The sequence below is a fragment of the Sinohyriopsis cumingii genome, chromosome 15, assembly GCF_028554795.1.
Source record: "Sinohyriopsis cumingii isolate HCF-2022 chromosome 15, ASM2855479v2, whole genome shotgun sequence".
In the NCBI taxonomy this organism is placed as follows: domain Eukaryota; kingdom Metazoa; phylum Mollusca; class Bivalvia; order Unionida; family Unionidae; genus Sinohyriopsis; species Sinohyriopsis cumingii.
Genome location: NC_142975.1, coordinates 140,302,154 through 140,322,365, shown reverse-complemented (window position 1 = coordinate 140,322,365; position 20,212 = coordinate 140,302,154). Strand labels below are relative to the sequence as shown.

The 20,212-nt window shown below is 35.5% G+C and overlaps 1 protein-coding gene across 1 annotated transcript; it reads right to left on the bottom strand.

The window, feature by feature from the left end:
- Positions 1-5,427: 5,427 nt before the first annotated feature.
- Positions 5,428-13,441, bottom strand: LOC149782915 (F-box/LRR-repeat protein 8-like). The gene is made up of 2 exons (XM_089934471.1): positions 13,129-13,441; positions 5,428-8,618 (listed from the first exon to the last, which is right to left on the bottom strand). The coding sequence occupies exon 2, from the start codon at positions 8,610-8,612 to the stop codon at positions 7,440-7,442; it is 1,173 nt and encodes a 390-aa protein (XP_089790597.1). The 5' UTR covers positions 8,613-8,618; positions 13,129-13,441; the 3' UTR covers positions 5,428-7,439.
- Positions 13,442-20,212: the final 6,771 nt, after the last annotated feature.

The following is a 20,212-nucleotide window of genomic DNA, read 5'->3' as shown; positions in this document are numbered from 1 at the left end:
ATCATCAATTTTCGTCTGGGAACAAGTTTCGTGGTTTTCGTTTTTGCTCCGAACCACGAATTTAAATCCCCAACGAAAAATGATCCACGTAGGATGATGACACCCAACCCACCCGTTTTTTTTTTTTTGTTTTTTTTTTAGTGTTTCATTCCTGGATATTATCATAGCTACTAGTATTTGATAAACCAAGGTCAATGCTTAATCTGGTAATTAAATATTAGCTTCTACATGTGTGTGTTTTATTTTTTATTTTAACCTTTTGAAAAAAAGAATTATAAATCATTTTATATTGTTTAAATGCACACATTCGATAAGGTATCCGATAGCTGTAATTTTACACTCACTGCCTTAAATCGATATGTGAGGTAAGTAAACATAGAGAGAAAAAAGAAAAAAAGCATAAGATACTCAATCAATAGTAATACTGAAAATTAAAAAATAAATACAAAATAACAATATAAGAAAATTAAATTTAATACTTATTCAAATCGATATTTCATTCGAGTACAACTGTTGAAACATTTAAATCCCTCTGAGAGCACATTTCATTTTTTCGCGTGAGCTCCAATTATCCATTCAGTATGAATTGGCTTTTCCGTAATGGCATCCATGCTCTGTTTAGCATATCACTCGTGGAAGTGTGACTTTAATTCTTCTTTGTACTGTTTATTTACTGTCAAATTTAGTGGTTGAAGTCGGTCTGTACAAGAGGCAGGCACAAACATTAGCAGCCTGGTAAGCAAGTGCCCGCGCCGTGTTCGCAGCTTCTGACGGGTTAGGATGTCCAGGAACCGAGGGGGGGGGGTCTTAGTTCAGTTATACTACTCTTAAGCCACTGTGTACTCAACATTGAAAAACGAACTTGAAATTGCACAATGATTTTTAGACCCTTGTGCGTTGCAAGCTCAGATTTTACAGTTGGTTGAAGTAACTGAAACAGATTTGTAGATGAGAAACTTATAGTAAAAATTGATGATCAAATCTACAGTTCTTGCTAAATCCAGCAAATTTCGTTGAATTTTTTTTTTAGGCTGATATTGTCATGAATCAATTTTGTTTTGCTATATCTGCAAGTGTAGACATTATATAGTATCGTGTTTTATATTTCTCTAATAGTACGATACAAAATTGCTAATTAAAGAAACAAAATTGCTAATATTATAAGATGGCAAATTTATACCAACGACCTATCATTGTAATATAATTTGTTGCCAGCAATGAACTCAGCGTTGTGATAAATCATATTTTTTAAAAATGCGATCGGAGTATTGATACCAGAAGGTTACAGGATAACAGTAAAAGCGGAAGATGATATTGAATTATACAAAAATGTTTTTACATGATTTTATCTGGACATTGTTCAATGACGATATTCCAGCTAGAATGCAAGTTTCATGTCAATGATCATGTCACCGATAATAACACCGCCAATTTTTCATTGCCAGAAAAATATAAACAATATCGATATACGATTTGTATGAGGTTAGCAGAAGAGGAGGGTGGACATCAGGAACATCAAACAAAAAAAGTTGTTGGTCGTATCATTAATAATGGATATTTGAAGGTGATGATCAGAGGAAAAAAATGCTAATTAATGAATTATCTCTCACACAGATTAGTGTTTGAAGTTTATCCTGGACCTATCCCAAGTGGCTTAGTTATCGATCATGAAAACTACATTAGGATAGACAACCATCTCGAAAATCTTGACAGAGGAAACTACAAGACGAGGACGAGGACGATTCAATTTCAAAACTCCCTCTATAACTGTTTCAGCAACAAAACAAACTCAGTTACAGATGAAGAAATATTATTTGCTTCAAAATACGCAGCCGCAAAACACTTTAATATTCATCCACAATCAGCCAAAGATGAAGCTGATGGCACCACAAAATCTGCTTTGTCAACAACAACATTTGATAGAACCTTCTTTCGATGTTCACTTACCATTTAGCATAGTGACGACATCGCTGTTGATCAAACAACAATTAGCGTATTTGTTTAAAGTTTCCCTATCATACTCTATTCAAATCTTACCGTATTTCAACGTGGGATCGACTTCGACGTTGTTAAGCAAAATAAGATTTTTTTCTCGTTCTACTTCGAAAGTAGGCCATCGCATTAACATCTCCACTAAACGTGTTTCTTATATCCTCTTCAAGTTGATGTGTTTACAACATGAGCTCGAACACCAAACGGTTCCATATTATTCAACTATTTAACATAAAATTTGTGATTTGCACTCCATTGATGAAAATCTATCTTTAGAATATGACTAAGATTTTCTCTTGTCAAGCAACAATGAGCCCATTTCATGACAGTGTTCCTGTCATATCTGACAAATATTTTTATTTATCTTTCTCGAGTTCTGATACCTCAAAATCTGTAAACAGCACATCAAAAGCTGAGCAAGAATCATATCCAACGATAAGGTTTACGTACTTGAGATCAGTTTTTTTGTCGCTCATAAAAACATTAACCGAGTCAAACAGCAGGTACATATTCAATATTTTAGCTCTGACAGTGCTCTTTATTTCGTCTGGCATTCATTGCTCATATTAGATAAATGTTTTATGTATAATATCTCTGATAATTAAATGATATGTTTCAACTTTTGTCTGGTCTTCTAGATGATCCCAATCGTGAGTCAAATGTGAAACAAAATATCGCTAAGACAGCTAGTGGTCTACCGATTAATAATGGTGTTTTACACCGGACTGTAGAACAATCACAATTCGATCTTGAAACATATCTATTTTATATACCTGATGATCAACGTGTCGATGAACCAGATATTGTACCTCAACATGAACGAGTTTATGTTGCAGCGGAATCAAGATATAGTGTCAAGTATCACCTTGAAAAGAAGATAAAGAATTTGATTTTACTGTCACAGAGCATCAGATAATTTGGGAGATGCTCAAGCAGTTCATGTGTATTGGACAACTTGAAGTTTATGGTCTTCAAAACAAATACAAAATTTGATTTTATTTTTGTAAAGATTTTAAACTTGTTGACAGGTTTAACAGAAGATTGAAGACATCATCTGATATTTTTGTGCAGACTTATCAAATGTAGGTCTGTTCTTCTAAGACATGGAAAGATTTTCAGCGATAGAATCAGATCGCTAGCGATCTAGTCAGAGATCATTGATTTCACTGGTTGGTATCCAACTGTTAAAACTACCACCGCAACCACGCCATTTGAACAAACTTCGTTTACAACTCTTTTTTATCACTCATTCGATAACAAAAGTATATTGTGCTGCTAGTTGAAAAGTTCTTGATCGATGAAACTTCCTATATTCTTTTGCAAGATCTTTGAGCTTGTATGTCACCGGTATTGTTGTTAAAATCGTGTCGATGATAAACACTTCTTCAGACCAGTTCGGGGTAAAACCTTTTTCAAATGTCTTTTTCGTTAATGAAATTCTAACACGATCACCAACGTTAAACTTGTGTCTACGATATATGTTCTCATTTGCAAGAACCGGATTTTTATAGCATCGATCGGTGACATACCTGTTGTACTGCGTTTAGCGTTATTATAATTTGATATCATCGCTGGCAAATGATCAATATATCTGTTTGTGTTTTTTTTTGTTGTTGCTGTAAGCTGCTTGTAGATCTTTTCTTTTGTCCTACGATCAACTCGTTCGACAACGACACTCCTTCCTTCGTTACCTGTAACATATTTTTCATATTGTTTTATTTCAGAAACTGCTCGAACTTTTTGTTAAAAAAAAAACTCTGATCTCTGGTTGGTCCAAATCTTATTTGGTTTTCGCTCTGTCTTAACAATAATGTATCTCAAATCATCTGTTATCGGCGACAGTTTTATCGACAACATGAACACTAAACGCGTATTTGCTAACGACATCAATTACGATAAACAGATACCGTTTGTTATCGTTGTACTGTGCAATGTTTTGCGTATCTACGAGAGCCATTGCCCAGTTATCAGCGACTGTGTTTGCGACAACCTTTCGTGAAAGAAACTTTTTAATGTTTGTTAAGCTCATGAGCCAGTACGCTTTGCGTTTCACTGATATATGACGCAAATTTACCAGGTACACCAGCGCCAAGTTTGTATTTTGCTCCAATGACACCTTGAACAAGCTTTCGATCAACTCGTTCTCGCATATTATCCGGTTTCATATCTCGTAGTTCTTCAAGCATAACCCGATCGCAACCTAGTTTGTCGTCGACGTGATCACGATAACAAATATCATGGCGCATCGCAATTTCATCAACTAGATTGCAAGGTTCTTTTCCCGGTAACGGATTGTTATTGTCATCGAATTGGTTAGTGGATTCCATGGTCCGGTATATTTGTGTCTTGGCAATGTCCAACCTCCCTTTCATTTTGGTACTTTGCCAATAATTTTATGTATATCCAATCCTGATCCGATGACAGTTCCGAGATTGTAACGCTGGCAATAAGCAGCTATATTATTTTGTTTCAGACACAAATCTTTGTTCACATCTTCGCAATTACATTTCATTTATTTTTAGTCGCTTACTAAAATAACTGTATCGTTGGATATTATCGTCGGAGTACTAGCACTCTTTGCTTGCATTGCAGAACCACCAGTAGTTGTATCACCGGATTTATCTTGTTTAAGGAACATGCTCATTCTCTTACGAAGACATCATGTATATTTTTCAGCATTTTTCTGTTATTAGCAGTTGTTTTTGTTGTTTTATTGATGTTATTGGTTTTGGCTTTGCGTTTGAGGCAGTATGTTGTCATTTTTATACTTGATCTCAGACAAAATTACTGCTAGATCGTTTATGATCAAAGTATCGCTTTACGATCGATGCTGATACTTGGAAACGGGTCAAATTGCAGAATAAACTTTAAGAAACGAGGTTGAGATCCGCTTTCGGATCCAGATATTTGTTTGATAAACATAACGCAATAATAGCCACAAGCTGAAGTTCCGACTGGCTGAAACTGATTTGAGTTGTAGTTTATTATTATATGTATTTTTAAGATGTACTCTTTGATAACATCACATGGAGGAAGACCAAATGGATCGAAATAGTTGTTGTTGTAAAGAGCTACAGTGAGTTCCAGATCTGTCGTTGAAATCTTGTAAATTAATAACCCAGCTTTGATTAGCTTCTGGTGATGTATTTGCTAACTCATCTTTTGAAAATACTCCAATAACTCCGCTTATATCTTTAAGTTTATCAGCAATTTGAAAATAATTTAACGTGGATGATTTCATATTCTGGCTCCCGGTAGCATCAGTCCTCTGCAACGACTTCCTCGAGTCCGTCTTCAGCATGGGATATACCTGTATTCCGCGTCCTATCCCTAACAGATCTGGTAATAAATAATAAGAATAATATGATTCTATTTCGGAACCAGTTGGTCTATACGCTATGATAATTTATGCAATTTATTAAACATACGCACAAATCACCAACATAGATATTTATTAAGTTTCAGATTTCAACAGTGGTCAATAGCACATATATGGAGATATTCTGCAAACAAAATTAAATTGCAGGGGATTTTGTTGTTGTTGTTCTTTGGGTTTTTTGGGGGGTGAAAGCACTTCAATTGCTTAGGCACTCCTAAAAATGTCATAATGTGAATGTGCCCCCCCTCCCCCGTATTAGCATACCCTCTGCATAGAAAAGGTCAGATTTTCCAACGCGAAGCATATCGTTTACGTCCACTTCTGGGCGTGCGTTCTTGTTTTCTACTTGAACCCTTTACCCCATGTTGCTTTTAGATTCTGCTATTCTTCATATTCATTTTGTCAATTGGAAACAATCTGACGACATATTATCAGTTTATTCTGATCATTTGATTACTAATTAATATTCGATTTGTTTATAAACATGACTTCCCCCAAAACCAGATTTTAAAAAAAAATCAAAGTCCTATATAAACAGACAAATGTCTTAAACAGCATGAATGGCGCGAATTTCAACCGACATCAAACATTGTGATGGAGTAATTGCTCACGTGACAAAAAGCGACCACTGCTAATTTGACTCGATTAATCCGACAACACTTTGCACAGCATTGGCGCTGTTCGTAAACTGCTAGGAGATATTGGATTAAACAGAAGGAAAAAAAGCAAGCAAGGAAAAAGTCTACTGACTTATTGAAAGAGGTTGAGACAAAGAAGGAGACAAATAGTTAAAGGAGGTGACGGGTAGTGTTGAAACAGTTTTGTGGTTACAAAAAAGATAAATAAAGCGGGAGCTAGATAGCAAAAATAAAGTAAAGGGCAAGAACTGACTGAACTGATTTTGGGTCACATTTTCAAATGTACGAGACTTAAAGGCATTTAAAAATAAGTTTTAGCATAACTGAACCAATACGATTTTAATTCAACAATATACCAGTAACTACAGGGGCCCCGAATGGCCGAGTGGTCTAAAGCGCTCACCGTTACGGATCACTGACATCTGACCTCTGTCTGCGTGGGTTCCAGTCGCGGGTTCGGCCTATGTGGGTATGCTGAATTTTGTTACTGTCGATTCAGTCAGAGCCTAAAATCTCAAGCACTTGAGCTTCATTATGTATGCAAAGTAAGGCTAAAGAATGTATGAATTGTGAATAGAGAAGCTATACCATTACAGCAGTAACTTTTACATGCATTTGTATACCTTTTGACTTGAATTATGTTTTATTTCAATATATAATCTATACTGGTCACTAAAAGTGGCCTGCAGCAACAATCATGAATTTGTCATTTTTTTCTTCCCTAATGCTCACCTTGAAGTGTCATTCTTGATTCAATTATCTGTCGTCAGTTTTGCTGTCCCTCCTAACACCTAACCATAAATATCATTATATCCGCCATTGAGATTCACCATGACAGTTGTAAGAAATGTTAATATCTCCAATATCGCAATATGATGGACTTGATCAAATTAATCCGTTTTCAATCGAGAAGGTAACGGTCATGGGGCTCCAGCACCGGTAGTCCGTTCATAAATACAACTATTTTACTATGTTGTCCGAGATAGGATACCTTTTTGACACTCCTCCATTAGTCGTTAGTAAAGTTTCAGTTGGATAACTTGTAACGTTGAGAAGTTATGTACAAAAAGAACCAGGAAGCTAGAATGGATGACAGTTGCTGGAAACTATACGGTGGCTGTCATTAGCACACGCGTAACTTGTCGCAGTGGGATCCGTGATCGTGCACATTAGGGAACCCAATGCAGCACAAAACAAAGAAGAAGAAAAATCACATCATTTATAATGTATTGTAGAAAAAATAAGGACGCAAATTACCTTGAACTGTAAGTTATTATAATTATGAAGACTGTAATAGAATCCACGATTCTTGGCAAGATATTACAGCTTAAAAACAGCCTTGTTAATATTAAAATTCCTCTTTTGCTCAAAGCACACATACACTCACAAACGCACGAAGAAGGGGGAAGTGGGTGATAAAGTAAGAAATCTCAATCCCCTGATTCAATTCCCACCACAACCCACGGCTCTACGTCCATCTCCCATTTGAGAATGTAGGAACCAGATTCTCTCATTTCCGGCAGGAGGTCTACAATCTGATCTACGACCTCCTTCTTTAGAATACAGTATACCATCATACATTTGAGGCGAGTGCACGTGCGCGCCATAGAAACTAAAGCTTCTTCCAGTTCCGCGGAGTTACGTGTCTGCAGCACGATCTTTTCTAAGGTTCTCTTGTAATAGGAAGAGGCAAGATTGACTTCATCATAGATCTTGGTGAACGTTTCCAACTTTAGAGTCCTGACCGGAATTTCTGGCTTCATGATGACGGACACTAAATTTAGTGGGCAATTATGATCAAATGCAAGTGTGACTCGTAACGAGGGTTTCTTGTCCACCAATTGTTTCCACGCCTCAGCAGAAAGGTCTTTCCCATACTTTTCCTCTCTTCTGCACAAGACGGAAAGATGTTTGATGTCCTTGCTCTCCTCTTCAGCAAGACATGCAAGAATCTCGTCCGACATGCTGCAGTGCAGCACGTGAATGTCAGTCAGCTTTCGGCACCTCCTCACAAGGCGAAGAATGCAGGCTGGACTCACTTTGCAGACCAAGTTTTTGTTCTGAATATTTAAGGACTCAAGATTGGGATTATTTTCAGACAAAATGTCAAAAACGTCGTCATCCAATGCTGCTGCAAGGCCGCTTACATCAACGTGCAAGATCTGAGAGGGAGGGGTAACGGTGCTTGAAACCGGGCCAAACAAAATTTTGAGACATTGTACAAACTCTAGGCCAGCATAAAACAATGGGTTTTCCCCAGTGAACTCAATAGTTATTGAACAAAGCCGTCGAGGATCTAACTTTGCTAATTTTTCTAAAAGCGAGCACGCATTGACACGGTTTTCTTTAATTGCTTGATTTAATCCAATGAATACTTTTCTTAAATATTTTCCAATTTTGTCTACAGAGTTGAGGAAGCGGTGATGCTGGGGCATGTAGAACCAGAACTGAAAGCAGTGCCAGAGTTGGGGTGACTGGAACACGTTATACCAATGTCTGCACGTGAGTGACGAGTAGTACTTTTCCTGGAGGGACAAGTGCGACAGCACCTTAGCCAGCACGTGCTCGGGGATGTTGTCCCAAGAGCGAGATTCCAGTGCCATTCCTGCCTGTAAGAAAAATAAACACAAGTTATGCACACAGTATACATACTAAACTTTGACTTGAAAAGTTGTCAGTATAATGGCATCACTGGATACTATAATGCCCAGATGTCTGAGCTGACAAACCTCTTCTAGGTTTGTTTCGGTCATGCATAATATCGAATGATGGTTCTGGTTCGTGGTATTTGCATTGATTCAGTCTTGTCTGGATTAAATGCAACTAAACAACGTCTGGACTGTTCATGTATTTTTTGAATATCGGTGTTTAAGATTTCGCCAGCTGTCATCTGGTTATAAATTATTATTATATATAATGCTGTATCGTCAGCAAATATTCTGATTGATGATTGTGTATTCTCCATAATATCACTAGTAAAAATTACAAATTATAGTGGTCCTAAATTAGACCCCAGGGGGACTCCAGCATCAATGCATCGAACATCTGAGGATTTGGAATTTATAATAACTCATTGTTTTCTTGACAGTAAATAACTTTCAAACCATAATAACAGATTTCCAAGAATACTACCAATATGTTTTTAATTTTGAGAGCCAGTCTTTGTGTCAAATGCTGTCGAAAACCTTGCTAATATCAAAGAAAATGGTCTTAATCTCCTCACCTTGGTCTAGCGCAGAACAAATTGTATTGCAAATGCCTGTTAACTGATGTGTTGTCGAATTACCCGGTAAAAAACCTGACTGATTATGTGAAATTATAAATTTATAATAAGCATTTCAGATATGACTTTGTTATTAATTTCTCCGTGCTCGAATTCGAACTTTGTCGCCCAATTGTCGGTTTAATGTTTTTAAGTGAAGCTCTCTCTGGGTGGCATCATAGTGGCATCATAGATATTAAAGACTGACTAACCCACACACATACATGGACAAAGTAAATTCTATATCCCGCCAGCTTATTGCAGTGACAGTATAAAAGAAAATTTTTGAACATGTCGCAACTCTTGACTACTTTTCAAGAAATTAAGTTAATTTTATTGGGGTTAGTGAAAAATACTTTAAAACAATTAAGTATGGCTTCAGAGATTTTTTTTCTTTGACGCATTAAAATCAGGACTGCCCACTTAATTTTCATAAGGGGTAGGGGGTACCAAAGACTTACGAAAATGGTACTAACAGCTACTTCGCTTGGCGCTCAGCATTAGGAGGTTAGTGTTAGAACTGGTTGGCCTGGTGCTAGGATAATGTGACTGGATGGGACATCATCCTACATGTCTGCGGCATGATGCCCAAGTGCTAGACATCACTATAAACTGCCACACTGCAGACATCGTAGCGATACGACTGAAACATTGTTAAAGCTACGTTAAAAATTAAAATCACACACACACACACACACACACACACACACACAGAGGTCCAAACCGAATGAGTGTCCCTGGAATAACAAAGTCCCTACTAAAATCTAGTGGTGTACATTGGTGGTGTGACTCGAGTGGCAGTATTTGCGCACTTCACTTTTCCCAGTAGTTACTATAAGTACATATAAAATATACACGAGGAACTTTAAGCATCAGTTTTCAATGAGGCAAAAATTTCACGGAAACCTAACGAAGTGAAACCATGCAGATGTACAGTTGATTAGAGTAAAATTTATGCATTGAACGGATACGTCGTGCTTTCTAATTTACAACTGAACAAATATTTTTTTTTATATCAACAGTCAATATTTCCCATTATTGTCAGTTTAAATGGCTATGTGCCGTCTTTGCCATGCCTTTTCCCATCTATGCGTTGTTTAGTAGGACCTGGCTAAGGTTAAACAAATGCCCTATTATTTGACCGGGTACAAGTACCATATATATTATATCTCTTTCATATCAAATCTAAAACTATACAGATGGTAATAAACTCTAAATTCCAAATTTGGGTAATAACAAAGTCAGACAAAATCATACGTGAAATGTTTTTTATTATTATTATTTTAAAATGCGTTAATTGGATAAACTATTGAAAGAATATGCTATATCCCTAATTACATACTTTTGAGTTACCAAAAATATGTCGAAAAACTCAACAAATATGTCGCTGTTTGACAGAACATAAAAAAAGGCACAAAAAGCCTGATGAAGACATAAAAAGTAATAACAGAAAAGTATGCTATTGTTGTAGGGTGTATTTTCCTGTATAAATTACCAAAACAAACTATTAGATTTGTACCATACACCGTAATGCATGACAATAATTGGGATACAAATTCCGATTTAGCTGAATCTTAGAAAGGCATTCAAAGCCTGACAAGATCGTAATTAAAATATTTATTAATGTTTACAATGTGTATATCTGATAAATTATCGTCATAAATGGCTACTTTGCAAAGAAGCACATAATGTCATAAAGTGGCAAAATACAAATGTGTATTATGGACGTGAAAAATTAATCACCAAAAGCAGAATTATATTATTCTGTCTGACTTCGTTATTATTCAAAATCGGAATTTATTTCCCAATTCAAAGTGAATGAAATGAATGGGCCATATGAAATGAATGGGCCATATAAAATGAATGGGCCATATGAAATGAATAGGCCATATGCTTAACCCATGTCTTTTGTTTTGAAAATGGAAGCAATACACTTGCAAGTAAATATTAACTTTCAAAATTTATGGACACTTCACTCTGCATGGGGTAGAATTTACACTGGTGATATACTAGTATACACACAGTACACACGTGATGAAAAGTTAACGAATTATTGGTTATCACTGGTAATTTCTGGAACAGAAAACATCATTCAGTTTTGAAGATAATGTACATGTATAAACATCAGGAATAAAATATTCACAGTACCTAAAGTAGACGTAAAAGTCTAGATGGGAAATGATATGATGATGATGGTTTCATATCTCGCAGTGTACAGGTCCGACACTGGTAAGAATCATTCATCTCACCAAGAAACTTGAAAGTCTCAATGGACAGATATTCACAGCTGTACTGAAACCATTTCTAACAGTCCTCACGCATAACAATATTAGCTGTGGCATCCTCCTCGCATTCTCAACACGGCCAACGTGATACTCGGGCTCTTTTGTGATGAGGCATTGTAAGCGAAGTTGGTGACAAAATTTTGAGAACAGAACAATATCCAGAGGAAAGTTGAAGATATTAGATGAATATATATTAAATGCATAACTAATTTACTGTTGTCCAAACAAATTGAATAGCGAACCAATGAAATATGTAAACCTCATTCAAACATTAAATTAGAATTTGCCAATCACATATGTCGGTAATGCAAAATTTCCAGCATTCAGTGTAATGAGTTACAAACTAAGAAATTATGGTCTCACAAAAAAATAATACTTCTAATTATTATTTATATAAAAACAACACATCACAACTTCCACCATTCAGTGTGACAAGTAGAAATTAAGATTTCACTGAGAATACTTTAGTAATCATTACTACTACTACTACTACTACTAATAATAATAATAATAAACATTACTTGCTCTTTTAAATGTAGTTGAGGCACTTACACGATAAAATAGATTGGCATGGTTAACTACTCATCCAGACAACTACCTCTAATTCCAACTGACATTACAAAAACGTTACTGGTTGTGTAATGTGACATTACAAACACGTTATTGATTGTGTAATGAACAGATGTCCAGAACACAGAAGTCAATTTAGTTTCTTAAACATGTACCCAGAACTAAGATTACATGCTTCATTGTAACTTTTATTGTTTTTAGTGTTTTTATTTATATTATTTTAATAATGTTGGAAGGTCATTTGATCAAAATAAAGAAAATTCAATCAAAACGCGTTAAGATGTCAATATTGTTCGGATAAATTAAATATATCCATGAAATTGAATTATTATTATTATTATTATTATTATTATTAACTAAAGCGCTTCATGCATTCAAACCTAAAACATGGAAAAAGAACTAAAGGTCGACGAATAACATCGTATCCTTTCATTTCTCTCTCACCTATACCATTACGGACATAATGCATTTCCAGTCCATGTCACGTGTTCGTAGTTATTAATAGAGTGGGTGCAAATCACATCAACAGTTAATAAAAGAGAAAATGGAGCTTGAAATCAATGCATTAATCAGTTAACGATTAAAAACTGGTCTAAGTTTATAAATATACACCATGAGATACCTTTAGTGTGTATAATTGAGTATATTTGTGTGTATTTGAGTAAAACGACGTGCCGAAATACCAATTCTTCTAGCATAACCAGCTCTTGATCATCTCGAAACGGTTAAGAACGCCATTTTATAAACTGTTTGCTTCTGATGACACGTGAACAAAGCACGCTACAATGTAGTCAACAGAGTGTGGGCAACTGAGTTAAACAATGAAATGTTAAAGCAGGGATACCTGCCGTACAGTTGGACTTGCACAAAATACACATCTTTGCATGGGCTGAATACCCAACATGTAGACAATAATGATTATAGAAGAAAGAGACCGAAGAAAGGAAGCATACTTAGAATTGGCTGTTAAGAAGGTGAAATAAATATTATCATGTTTCTTACCTAACAACGAGCTAGCCCTCTTCTTATCGGGGAGTCCATAACATGGTAAGTACCTCCAAATGAGTTTTCCTGTTTGACCATATTTGTTTTGGTCACATGCTGGTCACATGATATACGTAAGATGAGTTACACTCTGCCTCCGGTCAAATATGAGTCGTACTCCATACGTTTGAAAATAATTACCTGACACTAGTACAATCTAGCTGATGATTATTTAATTCATTTAAACCTTTCATTTTTTGTTCCAAGCCAAATAATGTTTCGTCGGCACAATTTTGTTTAATGTATCAAACAATAAAGTCGTCAACAGCACAAGTTTAAAGAAAATTTTATATTTAGCAGTCGGAAAGTCTAATGTACATGTTAAGATGGATGGATATGATGAGGATCCTCGCGGAGATAAAAAAAGAACTCGGTAGATCTATACTGTATAGAAAGTTCAAGACACAAACCGTTATAACCAATAATATTAAAATTATTGGTAAGAAATTACAATGGCAAAATTCTTTGAATCATTAAAATGTAGTGTAAGTAGAATATAGACGTTATCATTTTTATTACATTCTATACATCAAAATAATGCAATCTGAATAGAAAATGGCTTTATAATACTCTTTTGTAAAATTCATAATTACATTGTAATGTTGGTAAAATTATCCATTAAGCCATAATGTCAGTGCCTCAACTAAATTTAAAAGAGCAAGTAATGTTTATTATTATTATTATTATTAGACAACAAGAGCCACATACAAATGCATGCAGAATGAAAGAAATAATTAAAATATTCAGATGACAATATTCTTTATACCAGATCAGTGATGAATACAAGTAAAAATAGACATGACATTGTAAAATAATAAGAAATAAGAAAATATTGTTATCTGAATATATTTATAATTTCTTTAAATGTAGTAAAAGCATTTTAAATAATACTTAATATGAATTTTTTTTATAAAAATAAAGTCCTTTTTTAATCACACTAGAATGTGTGGCATATAATAACCAAGGAAATAAAATACAAATTGATATTCTACTTACATTTTTATAATGTGAAGAATATTTTAAAATTGTAATTTCATTCACTATATTTAAATTTTACCATTTATAGCAGTTGGTATCTTGCACATTGTATAAAGTATAGATGTACTGACTTTTAGTTTTACTTGCACATTGTATAAAGTATAGATGTACTGATTTTTAGTTTTACTTGCACATTGTATAAAGTATAGATGTACTGATTTTTAGTTTTACTTGCACATTGTATAAAGTATAGATGTACTGACTTTTAGTTTTACTTGCTCATCGCTTAAAGTATAGATGTACTGACTTTTAGTTTTACTTGCACAGTGTATAAAGTATACATGTACTGACTTTTAGTTTCACTTGCACAGTGTATAAAGTATAGATGTACTGACTTTTAGTTTCACTTGCACAGTGTATAAAGTATAGATGTTCTGATATTTAGTTTTACTTGCACATTGTACTGATTTTTAGTTTTACTTGCACAGTGTATAAAGTATAGATGTACTGACTTTTAGTTTTACTTGCACAGTGTATAAAGTATACATGTACTGACTTTCAGTTTTACTTGCACATTGTATAAAGTATAGATGTATTTATTTTTAGTTTTACTTGCACATTGTATAAAGTATAGATGTACTGACTTTTAGTTTTACTTGCACAGTGTATAAAGTATAGATGTACTGACTTTTAGTTTCACTTGCACATTGTACTGATTTTTAGTTTTACTTGCACATCGTACTGATTTTTAGTTTTACTTGCACATCGTATAAAGTATAGATTTACTGACTTTTAGTTTTACTTGCACAGTGTATAAAGTATAGATGTACTGACTTTTAGTTTCACTTGCACAGTGTATAAAGTATAGATGTACTGACTTTTAGTTTCACTTGCAGTGTATAAAGTATAGATGTACTGACTTTTAGTTTTACTTGCACATTGTATAAAGTATAGATGTACTGATTTTTAGTTTTACTTGCACATCGTATAAAGTATAGATGTACTGACTTTTAGTTTCACTTGCAGTGTATAAAGTACAGATGTACTGACTTTTAGTTTTACTTGCACATTGTACTGATTTTTAGTTTTACTTGCACATTGTATAAAGTATAGATGTACTGACTTTTAGTTTTACTTGTACATTGTATAAAGTATAGATGTACTGATATTTAGTTTTACTTGCACATTGTATAAAGTATAGATGTATTGATTTTTAGTTTTACTTGCACATTGTATAAAGTATAGATGTATTGACTTTAAGTCTTATTAGCATATTATATAAAGTATAGATGTATTGATTTTTAGTTTTACTTGTACATTGTATAAAGTATAGATGTATTGATTTTTAGTTTTACTTGCCGTACTGACTTTTAGTTTTACTTGCACATTGTATAAAATATAGATGTACTGATTTTTAGTTTTACTTGCACATTGTATAAAGTATAGATGTACTGACTTTTTGTTTTATTTGCACATTGTATAAAGTATAGATGTTCTGATATTTAGTTTTACTTGCCGTACTGACTTTTAGTTTTACTTGCACATTGTATAAAGTATAGATGTACTGACTTTTTGTTTTACTTGCACATTGTATAAAGTATAGATGTTCTGATATTTAGTTTTACTTGCTGTACTGACTTTTAGTTTTATTTGCACATTGTATAAAGTATAGATGTACTGACTTTTCGTTTTACTTGCACATTGTATAAAGTATAGATGTACTGATTTTTAGTTGTACTTGCTGTACTGACTTTTAGTTTTATTTGCACACTGTCTCATTATCTTGTCTCATGCCACACCAGGAACAGAATAGAGCCAGTCCTTCTTATTATTTTCTTTGACGTGACTTAAAGTTTTAATGGGGTTCTCATTCTTGGCTTTCTGATCACAAGTTGCTTGAGGATGGCCATTTTTGCATAATTTACATATATGCAATAAATTGCAGTTAGGCTTGCTAAAATTGGTCTCATTGAAATTGTTACATATTTGTTTTCCATTGAACAGAAGTACTGGACAGCCACACCAATCCAGTGGAGTACGACTGGCTGTGTTAGAGTTTAAATATTTGTTATTTCTCTTAGATTGTTGATTATTAAAAAGCATTGTGAGGTTAGCTGGACAGAAGCCACTTGAGTGTAGAGTACTGTTGCAACAAATGCAAACCTCTTCTTTCTACCAGAGAAAATAGCTGTAAAGAACTTGGTATCCTGGGAAAACCAATTTACAGTGATATTGTAATGTATTAAATACTGGGCAGCCTTCGAGAAAAAGCATTATGATAGTCATAAAAACCAGTTCCATTGTATTTCTGATGCAATTCATCAATAAAGTCAGCATAAGGATCTAATTCAGGCCTCCTGAACAGACAAACCTCACAGAGAATGTTTATGCATTTAGAGAAGGCCTTACAAAATTTAGAAATAGTTAGTGTGCTGGCCAAATGTGGGTCATTCCCTCTCACTAAAATTTGGTTGCCACCCTGGTCGATAATTTTACTGTCTGAGCAAGAGTCCATTCCAGGTATCAGCAGTAGGGCAAGATTAATGTGCTTACCATTGAGTATGTCCTTACATATATTGCTGGGTACACTGTCCACCAGCTGAAGTTTGTCAACAGGCACAGCAAAAAGCATTTTTGGGGAGAATTTTGAGCTGTCTTCCCTACATCTAGCATGGGTCAATTGAAGGTTAAAGTCACTAAGCAATCGACATGTATCCTTGGCAGCTAGACTACATGAGGATTGTAAAGCTGTTGCACCTCGCAGTGATATGGTAGTTATTGTAGAAGATTGTGTCCATGTGGCGACTGATGCTTGTAATTCGGCTAACTGTTGCTTGCTAGATGCTACATCTGACATGCTGAGATCATGTGATGCAGCAGCTGTTCTTTCGAGGTCACATGACAATGCCCTTGAGCACAAAGATGAATCACCGTCTGGTGCACATTTTCTCTGTACAATTGAAGAAGATGCTTTTTTTCCAATACTGACACCCTGATGTTCCTTTCTGCTAATTGTTTAACCAATTTGGATGCAGTCCAATTTTCTGGAATGTCCACCCAAGTTGAATTTGTCAATGTGATGTCCTGGTTATGTTCTATATTGTGAACGCTGGTCAAATGATTAATAGTTCGTTTTGATCTACTAGAAGCCATTGTGGGCTGAATAAACGGATCATCCCAAAAAGATGGAAAGTAACATGTGGTATCATCAAGCAGAGGAAGGATTATCTTCTTTCCACAAATAATTTTAAGTTAAATGCAGCATCGACAGTGAAAAGCACACATCTCTACAGGCATCCCAGTTGCTGTATGAAGGTCTAACTGAAGCAATGTTTAATCACATGCTCCAACTCAGTCATCTGATTGGTTTAACATGACAACATATCTAGTTACTAGCTTATTAACATATACTGACTACAATGATATCATGTCTGGGCAGAGAAACCATAGTAGACTAAGAGGGGCCCAACAAGGGGCCAGAGAAGGATGCACTGTGTATTACTTAAACTATATTTAGTCAATTAAATCATAAAATAAAGCAGAAGCCATTAAGGGTTTATAGACATGCCAAATGTTAACAGAATCCGGCAAGGGGTTACAGGCATGCCTAATATGAACAGAATTCAGCAAGGGGTTACAGACATGCCTAATATGGACAGAATCCAACAAAGGGGTTACAGACATGCCTACATGAATAGAATCCAACAAGGGGTTACAGACATGCCTAATATAAACAGAATCCAACAAAGGGGTTACAGACATGCCAAACATGAACAGAATCCAACAAAGGGGTTACAGACATGCCTATATGAACAGAATCCAACAAGGGGTTACAGACATGCCTAACATGAACAGAATCCAACAAGGGGTTATAGACATGCCTAACATGAAGAGAATCCAACAAGGGGTTATAGACATGCCTAATATGAACAGAATCCGGCAAGGGGTTACAGGCATGCCTAATATGAACAGAATTCAGCAAGGGGTTACAGACATGCCTAATATGGACAGAATCCAACAAAGGGGTTACAGACATGCCTACATGAATAGAATCCAACAAGGGGTTACAGACATGCCTAATATGAACAGAATCCAACAAAGGGGTTACAGACATGCCTAACATGAACAGAATCCAACAAAGGGGTTACAGACATGCCTATATGAACAGAATCCAACAAGGGGTTACAGACATGCCTACATGAACAGAATCCAACAAGGGGTTATAGACATGACTAACATGAACAGAATCCAACAAGGGGTTACAGACATGCCTACATGAACAGAATCCAACAAGGGGTTACAGACATGCCTACATGAACAGAATCCAACAAGGGGTTACAGACATGCCTAACATGAACAGAATCCAACAAGGGGTTACAGACATGCCTAATATGAACAGAATCCAGCAAGAGGTTACAGACATGCCTAACATGAACAGAATCCAACAAGGGGTTACAGACATGCCTAATATGAACAGAATCCAACAAGGGGTTACAGACATGCCTAACATGAACAGAATCCAACAAGGGGTTACAGACATGCCTAATATGAACAGAATCCAACAAGGGGTTACAGACATGCCTAACATGAACAGAATCCAGCAACGGGTTACAGACATGCCTAATATGAACAGAATCCAGCAAGAGGTTACAGACATGCCTAACATGAACAGAATCCAACAAGGGTTATCGGCATGACTAACATGAATAGAATCCAACAAGGGAATACAGACATGCCTAACATGAACAGAATCCAGCAAGGGGTTACAGACATGCCTAATATGAACAGAATCCAACAAAGGGGTTACAGACATGCCTACATGAATAGAATCCAACAAAGGGGTTACAGACATGCCTAATATGAACAGAATCCAACAAGGGGTTACAGACATGCCTAACATGAACAGAATCCAGCAAGGGTTATTGGCATGACTAACATGAACAGAATCCAACAAGGGGTTACAGACATGCCTAACATGAACAGAATCCAGCAAGGGGTTACAGACATGCCTAATATGAACAGAATCCAACAAAGGGTTATGGACATCATTAGTATGACCTTAATCTATTATATGGCTATGGACATGCCAAGTGTGAACAGAATCCAACAAAGGGGTTACAGACATGCCTAACATGAACAGAATCCAGCAAGGGGTTACAGACATGCCTAATATGAACAGAATCCAACAAGGTGTAATGGTCATCCTTAGTATGACATTAATCTATTATATGGCTATGGACATGCCAAGTATGAATAGAATCCAACAAAGGGGTTACAGACATGCCTAATATGAACAGAATCCAACAAAGGGGTTACAGACATGCCTAATATGAACAGAATCCAACAAGGGGTTATGGACATCCTTAGTATGACCTTAATGTATTACATGGCTATGGACAAGCCAAGTATGAACATAATCCAAATATGAACAGAATCCATTAAGGGGTTACGGACATGCCAAGTATGAACAGAATCCAGCAAGCAGTTACAGAGATGCCTAATATGAACAGAATCCAACAAAGGGTTATGGTCATCCCATGTATGAACAGAATCTTTCAAGGGAACATGGACATCCCTAATACCTACATAATCTATCAAGGGAACATGGACATCCCTAGTACCTACATAATCTTTCAAGGGAACATGGACATCCCTAGTACCTACATAATCTATCAAGGGAACATGGACATCCCTAGTACCTACATAATCTATCAAGGGAACATGGACATCCCTAGTACCTACATAATCTAACAAGGGAACATGGACATCCCTAGTACCTACATAATCTATCAAGGGAACATGGACATCCCTAGTACCTACATAATCTATCAAGGGATCATGGACAATCCTATTAAATCCATCAATTGGCTATGGTCATAGGTCAAGAACATCCCTAGTTTTAACAGAATCAAAATATTATGAAAATGTAATAAATGAAAAATGACCAACCTCTGAAGCAAATCTTTAGTCAGTGACTTTGACCCCCAAAACCAAAAGGTGTTAGGGATGCACTGCTAAATGAATTATATTCGCTTCAAAATGGTATATCCCAAGAATGAGCAGA